We start from the raw sequence: 15,986 nt of genomic DNA, 5'->3' as shown, positions 1-15,986 counted from the left end.
AAAAAAAAAAAAAGCTATAGGGCTTTTAAAGCACCCCATCCTAAATCTGGAGAAATTATTATTATATCTATGATACTTACAGGTAATACAGGTAAAACATATTGGAAGTTATTAGAGGGTATTATATTATATTTTAAAGCAGACTACCTGCCTCTCAAATCTGGCTGTGATTGTTAAATTAATGATTAATTATTGATACTTAATTATTGATACTAATTAATGATAACAGGTATCACTTATCTAGCCTAAAGTATGTAGTGCGACAATGTTGTGGACCGTGTCAACAGGAAGGAGAGAAGTTACGGTGATGCTTTTCTACAGCTCTCTACAGTAACTGGTCAAATGTCCTAAGTATAGGGAGCGTAATACTGCGAAGTAACGTGCGCGCTACTGATTGGGGATGCATCTCGCGGTGGGGTTGCCCAATTCGGCACAACACGTGTAAACTGGAGTAAACCAAGAGGCCCGAGGAGAGCGCTGTGTGGCGGTGTGCACCCGTGTCTGTGGAGCAGTTCCTACACATCAGAAGTACTGATACTGCAGTGTCAACTTACTACTTACATGTCCCTATTATTAAGCTATGAACTTTACTTAAACTCAGTTCCCCTTGTTTTTTGCTACTGGCACCATATGAGCTTCTTTAAAAAAGGGATAATGGGATTATTTCTTGTATGGAATAACTAATTTTAAGACACCCTACAGGTAATGTGAGACAAATCTGATGCTCAACTTGGTATAGACTGTATAAAGCTATGCAATAAAATGACTTCCATTCTACAGTTATTTTGAATTTTAATATATATATATATATATATATATATATATATATATATATATATATATATATATATATAAATATATATATATATATATATATATATATATAATATCAGGATGTGGTCACTGGTGATACAGAACATTATACAATTCTTGTATTCTTATACAAGTCTTGTATTGTATTATTGTATTGCATATTTTACAGTAATAGCAACTAATTCTGAGACGACCACAGTAAGCGAAAGAACTACTTACAGCTTAATGCGCCACAGAAAGGTTTTCAGTTGTGTGATGAAACATTAAATTTAAACAGCATTAATGTAATATTTGTCATTTCCAACATACAGTGTGACTTTTAACCCAACAGGCAGTACAAAAATATTAATTTAGTCAGCAGTGTTATAAGCTCACTGTTGTTCAATATAAGAGACTAGCATTTACACTTACAGTATATGTACATTTATCCTGTTTGCGACCACACAGGTACAATAAACCAAATCCCACTTACATTTCTTGCATAAAACTTCACATATTGTCTGTGTCTGCATCTGACTAAACAAACACTTAGGAAAGTACATTTGACATCATGTTTACAGAGAATGGATAACCATACAATCTGAGAATATGGACAAACAAACACAGGCCTAATAATAAAATAGGTTTATTAATGTTTTGAACAATTTCAACATTATGACTTGTTTTCCCCTCCAAGGCAAAGCAGCGTGCAGTTACAACCCCCCTTCCTGAAATCATTGATGTTCACTGTAAAGGCTGCTTCAGATCGAAGAGTCCAGTTCCCCCTTTCACAACTTTTCCCACGACCAAGCAAGCAGAAGGCGAGTTTAACTTTTCATAGGAACCTAAAATAAAGAAGAAAAAAAAAAATCATCATCATTGATTTACATTTCTGGCATATTTTTTTTGCTTACACTTCAATCTAGCCTTCTGGCAAGTTCTAAATAATAATCCACAGTTTCTGACAAACAATTCTTACCCATCATGGTGGCTTGTTTCAAGAACTTATAGCTGGTCTCAAACGTCATCTGTTGGAGTGGAGAGCTGTTGGACTGAATGCCTAACCGGTTAAGAGGCTTGTAGACTCCTTCAAAACACATGTAGTCAGCCACTAGAGAGAGATGCCGTGGATCTACCTCGATACCTGCATAGAGAGAGACAGAAGGCGAGAGAGAAGCAATGAACCAGTGTCAAAGTTAATATCCCAGGTCAACTGAATGAAGGCCTCCACACAATCAGACTTACCGTAGACAGCAAACACATCTTTGATCTCCTTCTCGATGACCCTCAGAGCCACTTCGATGCCGTAGGTGTTGGCCATGGCGTGGATCTCATTTGAATACAAACGATTCAGGTCTAGAATCTAAAAATACATAAAACAAAATCTGTTTCACTGGGCATGGTTTCTTCTGGTTTCCAGCCTTTTCTAGCCATTAAAGCAATGGTTTGGCATAAAATCAAGTTTACACAATTTTTTGTTTACTAAAAAAAGGAAATTAAATACATAGAGCTATGAGGAAAGTGTAATATGAGCAATAAACAATGAACTCTGGATTAAAACACCAAGCAAAAGTACTAATTCAATTCACTAAAGGAAATTGGATAAGTTGTATTTCTTCCTCAAAGAAATACTGGGGAGAGCTTTACCTAGGGGCTAAGTCTTGCACTGGTAGGGTGTACTTACATGTCCGTGCCTGAACATCTCCTGCATGTTGATGCCCTCTGTTTTTAGGACCAGCTCCTTGGCGCCCTCCTTGGTAGTCACCTCATTCAGTAAGCAACGTGTGATGCCTTTTGTTTCCATGATCACTGCATTCTGGGCTTGTGCTACAACCAGTGATGTGAGGTCAAAGTGCACTTTGCTAACTGGTAGGACCAGAGTGACCTGAAGAAGAGACAAAGTTTCGGAAGTTATGTGAGACAGTTGGTTTTAAGCTCTGTGGGCTGAAAAAAAATGTCTTGCAACTAATAAAAGTGTCGCTAACATATGCAGTATCCAAGATTAGTGCCCCTGTGTTACATCACAAGGGGACAACTATGGTAAAATAAATGGTATGTAATGGTTAATGGAATGCTGTTGATGTTAAATCTAGTCCATTCTGCATTGGTCCAATCTTGTACAGTACCAAAGATTTCACCATTTTCACCAGTGCCTTGTTGAAATTTGGATATTACAGTATTTCTGAAATCAATAGTGCCCCCAAAACCGGTTTTGGCCTTAGGTACAGCCTAAAGCACACTGTTACAAATTGGGTTCAGTCTGTTTTATTCATAACAGCTCAACTGTTGCCAAAATGCAATATATATCCACCTGGAAATACAGCCAAGCACATCTTTCTGATTTGGTCTATCAAGCAAATTCTAATGTGTACTTATGTACTCTAAAGTGTCAATATGTACCTCACACCACAGGCCATTTTGGTGGTCATATTTGTAGCCTTCAATGCTGTCGCTGATCTGTTGAACTCTTGTAATCCTTAATGAGTCCTGCATAATGCCTGCCTTCTCCTGGCTGCTGGAAGGTGAGGTCCTGCTGGGTCTTTCTTCATACTGTTCCTCAGATCCCACCTGCTGCTCAGATCCTTCCAACACCTCCTCTTGTTCTTCATCTTCACCTTCCTCGCCCTCCTCACTTTCATAGTCAACCTGGAAGACAAAACAGTGGATTTAACCTTTTCAGGTAGACACAAAAAATATATATCTTTATCCACTTTATACCTTTCTCTGTTAGTGACAATCCCTAAACACTAAACTTTAATCGCATGATGATATTAAAAGGACATGATCTACTGTTGCAGAGACCAAAATATTTTGAGTACAAAAACTGTGTTAATGATCTAAATGTTGTTCCATCATTCTTGATCAGAAACAAAATGACACTGTATCCCATAATGTAAACAGGCTGGTCAAACCTACATTTTATACATTACTAATGTCAGCATCTTTTAAGCACTAGCCCATATTATAATATATAATATTATAATATATTGATTCCCTGATTATATAAGGTCTGAGAAAGTAATAATTTACATTTACCTTTGATATTACTCAACATCAAAACTGGCCATAGATACAATACAAATACTATGCGAGTAGACCCAGTAAGGAAGATTCCTCTTGTTCTTTACCTCCTCCTCTTGCTTCTCTTTCCTCTTGGCATCACTGGCATCTGCATCCCCTTCATTTGCTTCATCATCCACAACTTTGAGCTCCTCTCCATCCCCATCTCCGTCATCCTACAAACACCCAACACAAGCTTATTAGATTAGACATATTAAATCTGGTAATGCATATAACACATTTCTGATAAAATATGCTGTTCTGTTCCTTACTCCAATATCTGCTTTAACTTAACTTGCCTGAACTGATCAATTAAACAATTCCTATCACAAGGTCCTGAAGTGCACCTTACTCCAGATGGCAAGGGAGAAGTAGTCTATCCATTTACTTACCTCATGACCACAGAAACTTTTATGACAGCAAAGTATGTCCAAAAAAAGTGTCTCTCTTAGCTTTACACCAGTCATTCAAACATACTTACACCTACATCTACCACCCCGGTCGCAGAATTCCCAACATCCCGATCACTGTCTTTTGTTGTGGCCTTGCGTGTATCCACTGCATTTATAGACGCCAGCTTGGCACTCAGTTTCTTGATGGCTTCAAGAAGTAAACGGAAAAACCTGGACATAATTAAAAAAAAACATTTAAATTAACAGTCTGAGGTAAAATTAGCTCAGATTAGGGCATCAGAGATGTTGATTTGACTATTATTGCTGTTATTAAAAGGACATAAAAATAAAAAGCAAGCTCACTTTTGTTCCATGAAGGAAAGGATCTGTTGAGGAGACAATAACTTGTCCTGCTGGTAACGCTCTGGAGGCAGGAAGTGGAACGTTACAGTGAAGATTTGTTTCTTCTGACTTCTCTTGCTCTCCATACGAAGTGTCTCCACCACATCTACTTTATGCAACACCTGCAAAAGTGCCTTTACTTTTAGACTGTTTGTGAAAGTGTCAACACAAACATGCTAAAAATATATAAATGGGATTATATTTGGTCCTCACAAATGTTGTTTTACTCTGGGCTTTGTTAACAATTCTGGATAAAATAGATTAAACTGAGTATGTACCTCTGCCAGGCACACGCGTGTGAGTTGTTTCCGTAGAGTCTTGACTCGCTTCAAGGCCTTTTTGTTGTGTAAAACAGGAATGCTCATCATGGGTGTCTTGATGTTTGAGCTGGCAACCAACAAAATTTCACGCAACCTGGAATAAACAGATTAAACATAACAGAAGACAATGTAGACGTTGAGTGAGCAGATGCAGTTTAAATTGAAGGCACAGTTGGATAGGTAGCCAGCATAACTCAAAGCGGATTGAGGATATAGCAGTGAGCAGGCGTTTTTGCTAGGAATACTACAGAGAAGGAAGTTGCAGTAATCTAGGCGAGATTATCTAAACTGAGAGTAAAATCAGAAAGGTTTAAAATGATCAACTTTCATTTTGTCATGGTTTTAAAGTTTGTGCTCATCCACTGTTTCAGATCTTGAATACAGGACAGCGGGTGGAGAGTGTCAGGGCAATAGTACACTTTGTGCTTACATAGATCTGTGCATCATTGAAGACCCTGTCTGCGAATGATCTGACCCCAAAGACTGACCCCTGAGAAACTGTGTAATGACACATGTTTTTAGACCCTTAGACCCATGCAGCAATTTGTTTGGTAAGTTTATGAAGCCCAATCATTTGCTTCTTCTATTTGTGTCTGTTCCAGAGTGTATTGTATTGTCTGGTGATATATCTAGAAAATACTGTAATGCTGTCATCCACCTAAAACATAATAGATTTACAGTATTTAGAGAGTACTAGTGAGCAGTTCATGATCAATAAGCTTGCAGTTTAACAGGTAATCTGGGCTTAACCTCACAATAGCACGAGTCTCTGAGGATACCATGTACTTCATTGTGAATGGAATATTAGTAAAGATGTAGTCAAATGTGCACAAAAGTGTAGTGTCACCACTGACCTGGGAATTCCCAGGGTGACGTTCATCTCTCCTCTGCCGGCAAAGTGGAATGTGTTGAGGGTCATCTGGGTGGAGGGCTCCCCAATGCTCTGTGCAGCCAGCAGACCCACAGCCTCTCCAGGGTCGCATAATGCCCTCTGCCACTTCAGCTGCAGAAGATGCCTCAACCTGCAACACATACATAGATGGTGAGATAATGAGTATTCTAAGCCATAACAATTACATCTGTTAAATACTCATTGATGAGAAAAATGTGTGTGGGAAGTGGAACAAAAGTGGCTCAGACCTCTTAAGTAATTATGTAATGAGTTATAATAATGTGTGTGACCATAGGAAAAATCCACTGTGCAGTGATGTGGCTCTCCATAACACGTACTAGAAAACGTGTAAGAACTCTGCTGAGCCATTTGTGTCAGAGTAAATAGAAATCTTTGATTATACAGTGAGAAAATAAAGACTCTTGGCACATCCAGGAATAAGCTTAGCTCCTCACCTCTCACAGTAATGTGTTCCAGATGAATTATCAAATTCATGCTTGATATTGAACTGACTCAGGTAGGTCTCAATGATGGAGTTGAATGTCTCAGACACAGAACCAAAGCAGATATCAGGTCTGAAAATAGCCAGACTGGGATCCGGGCAATGGGACGTCTTTTTCAGATACTTTACTCGGCTGGCCTCATCCATTGTTTTCCATTTCTCCGTCAACTGTGACAAATGTAAAATATAATTTTTTTACATTGTATACATTGTGCACATATATATATTAACAGAATTACAATTACAGCAATGACCTGCACTGTTCTGATTCTATTAACAGGATCTTCTACTGACTGTATCTAGCAAATAGCCCTACTTCTGCACATCTAGATTTTGTCCTTATGTCTATAAAACAATAAATAAAAATGTTTAGTACCTGTAGAGTGAGCGCATCCCTTCCATTGGTCATGTCTCCAGACAGTCCTTCGGCTTCAGCCTTTATTTTTCCTAGTTTCTTCTGAGAGAAGAGCAGAAATGCACCATTCCTGGGTGATGCATGCCCATGCTTGGCCTTCCACTTCTTGATGGCTTGAAAGTGACTTTCTGCTGCCTTTGGGTCCAGTTTAGCCAGCACTTCATCCAAACACTTAGACTTTCTGATAACCTTTTTAAAAAAGAAATCAACTCAAGTATTATATATTTTTATTGTTGTAGGAATTCTTCAGAATACAATAGGAGTCTTTCCATAATATAATAATGATCTATCTAGGATATGATACATGTTTTTAAAGTGGTAAATATACATTTGCTTATAGTATAATTAACTTTTTTTCTTATACATATGTATATAAATATACGTATATTTTTCTTAGATAATGTAAATACACAACCTATAAACGGTTCCGCTGCAGCACAAGGATGGTTTTCTTACTTGCAGTGTTGTCTTTTTTGGAATAGATTAGTAAATGCCTTTTCTACAGCAGGGTTTGCGTTAACACCATCTTGAGAGTAAACATTACCTCATAGTTTTCTTTGATGAAGGGAAACTGCCGTGGCTGCAAGAACTGAGTCTTAGGTATGTCCAGGCCATCCTCTCCATACAGAAACTGCACCACACTGCCGTCGCTGTCCCTCACGGTTAGATCATACTGGACCACCAGTCCCTCCAGATGCTTTATAACACATCTACAATATCCAAAAGAGCATGGCTTATGTTCTTTGAGAGTTAGATTTTTTTAAACTACCATAACTAGCAGGCTAACCTCTTTCTAGACCATTATCTACAATGTTGTCATTAGTGTATCTGGCTCTTCATCACAACCTCATTATTTTTGGTTGAATTACTGTGCTTGTTCAATGTCTTTTCTCTAACAGGGAGATAACTTCTGTTTCCAAGGTCTTCACCATTAGGCCATGTCTATTAGAGCAGAAAAGCCTTGCAGGACTGGAACTGCAGATTCTTGCATCAGATCATAAAAAAGGTAAGAGATAGAATGTTGTGTGATCTGATCTGAGGTCATCTTACCTCTGCAGATACCCAGAACGACTTGTTTTGACAGCAGTATCCACCAAACCTTCACGACCAGCCATACAATGGAAAAAGAACTCCTAAAAAAATCAGTAGGAGTTGAAACATTCAGAATAAATGAATCCAATGTTTCTACATCAATGGCAAAATATTCACAAACAAGAATAGTCCACAAGCCCATATCACAACACGATGAACATGGTCATAATTTCTGAATACCTCTACAAATACCTCTATAAGTACAATACAGTTATGAAATAAGTGCAGCGGAACTCACTGGAGGTTTGATTCCAGTCAGAAACCTGCCAGTAACAAAGCCTCCAGAACGAGGTTCAGGCTCATAAGGCTGGAAGCAGGGTAAGGATTTTCCAGAAGGCATCAGGGGAGGTCGACGACCCTCCAACTCAATCTGACCCAATAGACAGGAAATCTGAAAACACACAGACATGTAATTAGTAAGGAGTCTGAAGTTGTGGTGAATTAGTGCTGTTTCTACTGTTACTGTTGTTGCTTTAATGAACTGCCTAGATAAATGTATTATTTAAGTGTAGATGTAATATTACCTTAGGTAATAAAAATAATTACCTGCATTGTATTAACAGTGGATCCCTTGGCTCCTGATTGCACCATGAGCTGAAGGTTGTTCTCTGGAAATGAACGATGCAGGCCAAGTGGCATGCATACCTTCACAGAGAAAGTTTTCAGTTGACTATTCAGTAAACTTGTCCTTACAAGCATTCTCCACTAGGAAAGTGGATTATCAAGCATCTTACCAAGATATTGAAATTTGTGGAATGGCTTTCACAGTCAGATATAGGCACAATACCTTGTTGATGTTGTTGTTGACTTGATTAACCTCTTCTTTGAATTTAAGGTCTACCATATTGAAGTCACGCTGGTCTATGTTCAGATGGGCATCCTGCCAGAGGTCTCTGCCTTTGCTTTCCTCAGCAGTAGAGGGGAGGTTAAAGGCAGCACTGAGAGCCTGTGGAGGGCAGCAAAAAAAAGATTAAATCTTCTATTAATTTAGCAAACTGTTAAGGTGGAATCACCACAGGCATTTGAGTACATTTAAATAGATTATTATTATTCCTTATACAACTGAAGTATATCATTATAATTGACCTTGGCGCCACATTTAACAGATTCTTTGATGATTTTCTTTCTTTGTCTGTTTGCTCCCTGTTTCACCAAAATGTCCTCCACACCTGTTCAAATGAAGAAAAATAAATAAATAAATACATAAAAACCCATTCATATGAGCTCATGATAAAAACACAAGCAAGTGAGTCAACATAAACAGTTGCTGGAGGTCAACTGAGATCTAGCTAGTAGTGAGCTCAACTCTTACCCATAGTGAAGCCTCGGTACAGCTGCAAATAGGCGGTAAAAAGGCGAGCCAGGCAGCTGAGCAGCTTGCCGCTGGTCGCCCCCCCGTAGAGCTCATAGCAGCAGTGCACTAGGCCGTATGCTGAACTTCCATAGTGAGCTTTGTCCAGCACACCCACCAGCAGTTCCCCATGACGAATGACAACCTGGAACACCACATTTCCAGTAGAATTCATTTGAAACTACTACGAATTGTACAGAATTACTGTTAACCATAGGTAATGTCAGGTTAGCAGCACTGAACTAGTAATGTTGCCATAGGTCACTTGTGTGAGTTACCTGAGAGTCACACATAGAGTCGGGCTGATAGCCTGGTGTGGACCGAGGTGGCTCTTTCACCCAGGCCTTGCTGGGAATCTTGGCCTTTCCAGTCAGGTTCAAAGGGATTTGGTTCTCTGGGATGACGTTCAGTAAGAGGGTGGACACAAGCTTTCACAAGAAGATAAATAAAATCATGAAAAACACCAAAATGGTGACAAAACACTGCACTATTCCTCTATTTTTAAAAGTAAACAAATAGGTCCAGTGGAGGTCCACTGACAAAGGAACATACAAAGCCCAGTTACCTGTTTGCCAGTCCAGAGCAAGTGTGGTTTGATAACTGCAGGAGGGAGCAGCTTTACTCTGCCAATTCTATCAGTAAGTCCTCTATAGACCAGCTCCATATACTGGTCTCGTGTGAAGAAGCAGCCACGGATAGTCATGCTGGTGCCTGATACCATGTGGTCCTGGATCAAACCAGCTAAGGGCGTTCCATCCTGTTGAAGTGGGAGAGTTGACATGAAAAATCAAACCCAAACATGCCTCTAATTTTGGCTTGTGGAGTAATATACTGCAACATAATTAGGTTTTTATTTACTACACAGTTCAAAATATTATTTTGATTAAAAAAATGAAATAAAATGACCACAATGTAAAAATCAAAAGTGAAAAATAAATATTTGATTAATACAAATTAACATCTAAAAACTATACCACTTTCCAGTCAGAGTTTTGGCCAAAATACCTAACATTAATCGACGTTCAAAAAGAAAACTAAACATGTCAATACTTCCACAAAGTTCAAAAACACAGGATCAGTTGTACATAAAGATCAATTAAACCACTAAAGCAATTTCAGAGACTCACTTTGGGCACCAAGTATTGCTGGTCTGTGCTGACAAGCGTATAGGCCTCAGCCCGGCCCAACTCGCTTTGAGGGAAGTGTGCGTTCATCTCATCACCATCAAAGTCAGCATTGTAGGCTTTGCAATTAGCATAATGCAGTCTGAGCACCTTCTCTCCAGGTAAGATGCGTGCACAATGCGCCTGAATTGATGGCCTGTGCAGTGTGGGCTGCCGGTTGAGGAGGAGAACATCTCCGTTTTTGATGTGCCGATTCACCTGTGGAAAGAAAGCAAGTAGAAATGTTGCTGACACAAACAAATGAAATGCACAATGAAAATGACAACAGAAAATGACAACACAATGAAAATGTTCTTCTCAATTTAGTAAAACATTAACTAGCTAGGACTTCTCATCATACAATGCTAACAGTACTAGGAAGGTTAAGGCTAGCATATGCTTCCTCCGGGTCACATAAAGCTTAACAACTACTTCTTCCTAAAATACGGCAATACTGGACCAGTTCATCTAACACACAAGCTGGCTAGCATCATGTTGAGTGACTGAGGAAGATAAAGGGCAATCCTACCCACCCAGCGAAGATGAGCCCAACTGTGAGCCTCAAGCTGCACGTTACTAACTATATTCAACCACATTTTTATGGATCGTTTGTAAACGAGAATAGATGTTACAGCAATCTAGAATACATTACACTCTGATACACTGAACTCTCAATCCTTTGAAGATACTCACAATCTTCACAGGAATGCGGTGCTGGCCTGTGCTGGGTGTCATAAGCTGTTTGGCAATGGCTTCTCTCTGAGTCACGTTGGTGCTGCTGAGGATGGTGCGTGAGCCATCCTCATTGATCACCATGGAAGCACCCGGGTGCACATTGGGCCCGTTCAGCACAGCTTGCCGCAGCTCCTTTACATTCCAGGGTGTGACTGGCTGTGGGTATGTCAGCTTAGTGGCAAATACCTGTTCGAGTGGGCATAGCAGTCAGCTACATTCTGAAAACCTTTGAAACACTGCATTGTTAAACAAATTGTACCATCATTGACTGCTTAAAAACAAGGGTTTGACTTAATAATATGTAAATTATTTAAAATTAGTTAATTAATACAACTGGCAGAATTGTTTTAAATACCTGGGGACATATATTTGCCTATTTTTGAGACGGACAAAACTGAATTTTGAAAGAGACAAGCACACAATATAATAAACCACTGTCAACTGTAAATGCATTTAGACTAATATTACTACTGCGGTTACATTTTATTAACATAATTTTATTACCATGGGTATTCCAATCTCATTGGTTCCGATGTACATGTCTGGACAAATGACAGAACGAGCAGCAAAGTCCACGCGCTTCCCCATCATATGCTTTCTGAAAAGACCTTCTTTCTTTTCCAAGATCTGACAGAAACACAAGGAATGTCACATCATCAAAATGATAAACAACTAAAATCAATCAAATACATCCAAATGGGAAAAAAATGGGTGGAAAATTATAAACCTGGCGAATGCCGGGGAACTTCTCAGTCATTAGTTTGTCCATGTCACTGTCAAACACAATGTTTACATGACTCTGAAGGCGGATCCAGACATTGTACAGTTTGTCTGTAAGGTTGACTCCAGTCAGACCGACTAAAAACGCTTGGTCCGTCTGGTTAACTTCTGCGGTTTCACTGGTCTGCAGAGATTGAGAACACTGTCAAATAACAATGACTTTATGATGCAATTAAAATTGGTTAACCAATTAAGAATCAAGGCAAAAGCTCTACTAGCAATGCTCTCTTAGCAAAGTAAGGGATAAATGTCCATAGCCTTACTTCCTCTAGCACTGTCTGAGTACCCTCTATCTCCTTGGTTTTCTCAGCCGCAATGAGAGCAAGCAGTTTCTGAATGATGATATTGTCTTTGATCACTGCCTGCATGTTCACTGTCTGACCATTGGTAAACATCTGGTCTCCCAAGCGATTAGTAGGTCGATACCTGGTCCATGTAAGGAATTATCATTAGGACAAACAATGAGCACTAGAAGACATACCAGTATGTATTGAACAAAAGGATTCCAGGTGGAGAGTTTACCTGCATGGAGGTACAATCAGCAATTCTAAGAAGAACATATCTGGGCTAAAACCATTGGGACTGTTCATAGTCAGGCCTGAGAACAAATACTTCAAGAAGAAACCTAAAACAGATCATTAATTAAAAACATTTTTTAAGAAATCTGCAGTGCAAAGGTATTATCAAGGCTTTATTAAAACTGTGAGATATGACCAGAAGACAAGCTGAGATGAGCTTTGACGATGCTCTAAAATCTGATTTGCTCTGTAGTTAGTAATGATTATGGTTAGCAATTGTCAGGATTTGATGGTGTACAAAAGGGCAGCTTACCTTCTTTTTCCCACAGCTTGACAACATGTTCTCGAGCCAAGCTTGGAGTTAAGTACCCACGTTTACCCATGTTCTCATCTGAAAAACAAAATTGAAATGGTGTGAAATAAAGCTCCAAGTGTATACATGAACACATAATAAAGCAAAGAAACTTAAAGTAAAAGTGAAAGAAGACTGAACAAACCTTCTTGCTCTCCTGTGTCATTTTTGCCTAACGCACGTGTAACAATCAGCTTGCTGTTATGCTCTCTGCGTACTTGCGCTTTGCCAGCCCTTTGTTGGAACAAACGTTGATATGTTTAAAGTGGTAATCCTGCTAGACAAAGGCATTACACATCTTACATCTAAGAGAAGGTAAAATATTTCATTGCATACCTGCAATTGGGGCATTTTCTTGAGCGCATGTGGATCCTCCAAAAGTCACCAATTAAGCTGGTTTTCATCTCACAAACATGCTTGATCTGAAGTCAGTAACCAGACACAAGCCATGCATACAAAAAAAAGACAATCAGTTTCCAGATTACCTCGACTGACATCCAATAATAATAATAATAATAATAATAATGTGTGATAAATCAATGATTAATACTCACAGGAGCAGAGACACCGCTGCCTTGATTGGCTTTGAGAATGGGTGCACTAAATGCTTCCAAAGCTTCTTGAATTTCTGCCCCTGATGCTTGTGGACAGCCTTCTATAAACTTTGACATGAACAGAACATAACCAATCCATTAATCTGCAGATCACCAAACCAGCCCCACATGTAAGATAACTACATACAATTACATTAATATTTCAGCATTCAGCACCAATCCATATATACGGCAACACGAACACACACATTTCACACCCACCTGATTAAGAACAACTTCAATCTCATAGACTTCTTTCATCGCCCCTACAGCTAATAACTTTAGCCGGTAGAGAAGCAGGTGAATGGCAGCCCTTGGACACGTAAACATGTGGCACGACAGACAGGAACCTCGTATAATCAAGTACAATTTCTGATGAGGAGAAACAAAATGCCATTAGAGTGGGTCTATAATAGTCATACAGAGCAGGAGGGGTGTGAGGCGCTTACATCAAACAACAGAGGGTTATAGACAGGCAAGTGCAGGTCGATGTGGCCAAAGTGTCCAGGGCAGTTGTTGAAGTCCTGCATGCATGTTGTGCAGATTTCTTTATTGTCAGCTGGACCCAGGGACAGATCATAAAGGCCACTGGGGGCGGCGTTGCCAACGTTGTCCAGCAGCATGGAGTTGGTGATACTTTTGACGCTCAGTTTTCTGCGAGAGGAAAACAAAAATTTTTTTATTTATTTCATGTTGCCAGAAAACTGGTTGCGTTGCCACTAGTCAAACTAGTCACAATATTAAAATGTAATTTCTCAGAAAGTTGTGACGACATTATCTGAGAACATCCTAGGAGAGAAAATACTCCAGGACCCCACGTGAACTGAATCTCGACCGAATAGGACGCATGTTTTGCATAGAACTCCATGCAATTTTGCTAAGTTGCCAACAGGCAGTCATTACACCATATTACAGACGCCGTTACTTAATATTGAGGTTGTGACAACCTGAAGAGCGCCACCCTTTGACAACGCTGTAGAATCATTTCAAGTATAGAATGTTGTGAAGACGTTTTTGAGACAACGTAAACATCACCACTTTTTGACAACGTTTTAGAAACATTACAAGTAGACAACATTGTAAAGACCTCTTAGAGACAACCTAAACAGCACCATCTTTTGACAACATAATAGAAATGTTGTAAGGAAGTAGAGACAACATTGAGACAATGTTGTGCATTTGCTGGGTTCCAACTCAAATATTTGCAGTCATAATACCATACGGCAACATTACGTAATGTTGAGGTTGTGACAATGTTGTGACAACCTGAAGAGCACCACCGTTGTAGCAACACTGCAAGTCTCAAGACGTTTTTGAGACAACGTAAACATCACCACCTTTTGATAACACTGTAACAACACTGCAAGTACGCAACGTTGTGAAGACGTTTGAGAAAACGTAAACATCACCACCTTTTGACAACATTGTAGCAACACTGCAAGTACACAACATTGTAAAGATGTTTTTGAGTCAACGTAAACATTACCACCTTTTGATAACACTAACAACACTGCAAGTACACTACATTGTGAAGACATTTTTGAGACAACGTAAACATCACCACCTTTTGATAACACTAACAACACTGCAAGTACACAACGTTGTGAAGACATTTTTGAGACAACGTAAACATCACCACCTTTTGACAACATTGTAGCAACACTGCAAGTATCCAACGTTGTAAAGACGTTTTTGAGACAACGTAAACATCACCACCTTTTGATAACACTAACAACACTGCAAGTACACAACGTTGTGAAGATGTTTTTGAGACAACATAAACATCACCACCTTTTGATAACACTGTAGCAACACTGCAAGTACACAACGTTGTGAAGATGTTTTTGAGACAACATAAACATCACCACCTTTTGATAACTCTAACAACACTGCAAGTACACAACGTTGTGAAGACGTTTTTGAGACAACGTAACGTAACGTTGTAAAGACCTCTTAGAGGCAACGTGAACAGCACTGCCTTTTGACAATGTAGCAACTCTGCAAGCAGACAACATTGAGAAGACGTTTTTGAGACAACGTGAACAGCACCACCCTTTAACAACATTGTAGCAACGTTGTAGGAAAGCAGGCAACGTTGAGAATACTAGAGGGGTATAAGTGTGATAAGCAGCGCGTTACACAGAGGCAGTCACAGCCACAGCGCTAACTGGTTAGCTAGTTAACTAGTAAGTTGGTTAGCTAGTTAGTTAGCTAGTTAGTTAGTTGATTAGTTAGCTAGTTGGTTAGTTAGTTAACTAGTTAGTTGGTTAGCTAGTTAGTTAGTTGATTAGTTGGTTGGTTGGTTAGTTAGTTAGTTGGTTGGTTAGTTAGTTGGTTAGCTAGTTGGTTGGTTAGCTAGTTAACTATAAAGAGTCTCAAAGCAGCCAATGCTTCATGACTAGCCTGCGAGCTAACAAACTGTTTGTTTTGGTGCCCAAACATCAGCGCTGTGGCCCTTTACCTTATTTCTTCTGTGGAGTACATGCCAAACGACATGCCCTCTAGTCGCCTCCATGGTGTTTCTTTGGAAAAGAGCATCTTCGTTACCGGGATAAATCCCAAATCTACACGCTCATGCTTCCTCCACGGCTCTCAGCAGCGCGTGCGGCTCCAGCACGTGGGAAGCC

General features: G+C 39.5%; 1 protein-coding gene across 1 annotated transcript; it reads right to left on the bottom strand.

The window, feature by feature from the left end:
• Nucleotides 1-903: 903 nt before the first annotated feature.
• Nucleotides 904-15,971, bottom strand: polr1a (RNA polymerase I subunit A). Its single transcript, XM_072663718.1, has 34 exons — nt 15,821-15,971; nt 13,809-14,013; nt 13,582-13,731; nt 13,321-13,428; nt 13,103-13,188; nt 12,912-13,000; nt 12,728-12,805; nt 12,419-12,521; nt 12,160-12,322; nt 11,844-12,020; nt 11,621-11,743; nt 11,075-11,302; nt 10,346-10,600; nt 9,784-9,975; nt 9,497-9,646; nt 9,180-9,363; nt 8,954-9,036; nt 8,655-8,813; nt 8,414-8,512; nt 8,106-8,258; nt 7,826-7,908; nt 7,320-7,485; nt 6,737-6,964; nt 6,314-6,528; nt 5,821-5,988; nt 4,925-5,060; nt 4,608-4,768; nt 4,334-4,475; nt 3,921-4,028; nt 3,193-3,438; nt 2,477-2,677; nt 2,038-2,155; nt 1,772-1,936; nt 904-1,637 (listed from the first exon to the last, which is right to left on the bottom strand). Exons 1-34 carry the CDS (start codon nt 15,895-15,897, stop codon nt 1,537-1,539), a joined length of 5,100 nt encoding a protein of 1,699 aa, XP_072519819.1. The 5' UTR covers nt 15,898-15,971; the 3' UTR covers nt 904-1,536.
• Between the last annotated feature and the right edge of the window lie 15 nt (nt 15,972-15,986).

The sequence above is a fragment of the Salminus brasiliensis genome, chromosome 19 (genome assembly GCF_030463535.1).
Source record: "Salminus brasiliensis chromosome 19, fSalBra1.hap2, whole genome shotgun sequence".
Classification (NCBI taxonomy): domain Eukaryota; kingdom Metazoa; phylum Chordata; class Actinopteri; order Characiformes; family Bryconidae; genus Salminus; species Salminus brasiliensis.
This window is presented reverse-complemented; position numbering and strand designations above follow the sequence as displayed.

Excerpts from the sequence above, each read along its gene's own strand:
- polr1a (XM_072663718.1), bottom strand. The coding sequence starts at position 15,897 with ATGCTCTTTTCCAAAGAAACACCATGGAGGCGACTAGAGGGCATGTCG. Across the intron at positions 12,522-12,727 it reads CAAGCTGTGGGAAAAAGAAG|GTTTCTTCTTGAAGTATTTG; the intron begins GTAAGCTGCCCT and ends GATCTGTTTTAG. Across the intron at positions 1,638-1,771 it reads GAAACAAGCCACCATGATGG|GTTCCTATGAAAAGTTAAAC; the intron begins GTAAGAATTGTT and ends TCTTTATTTTAG.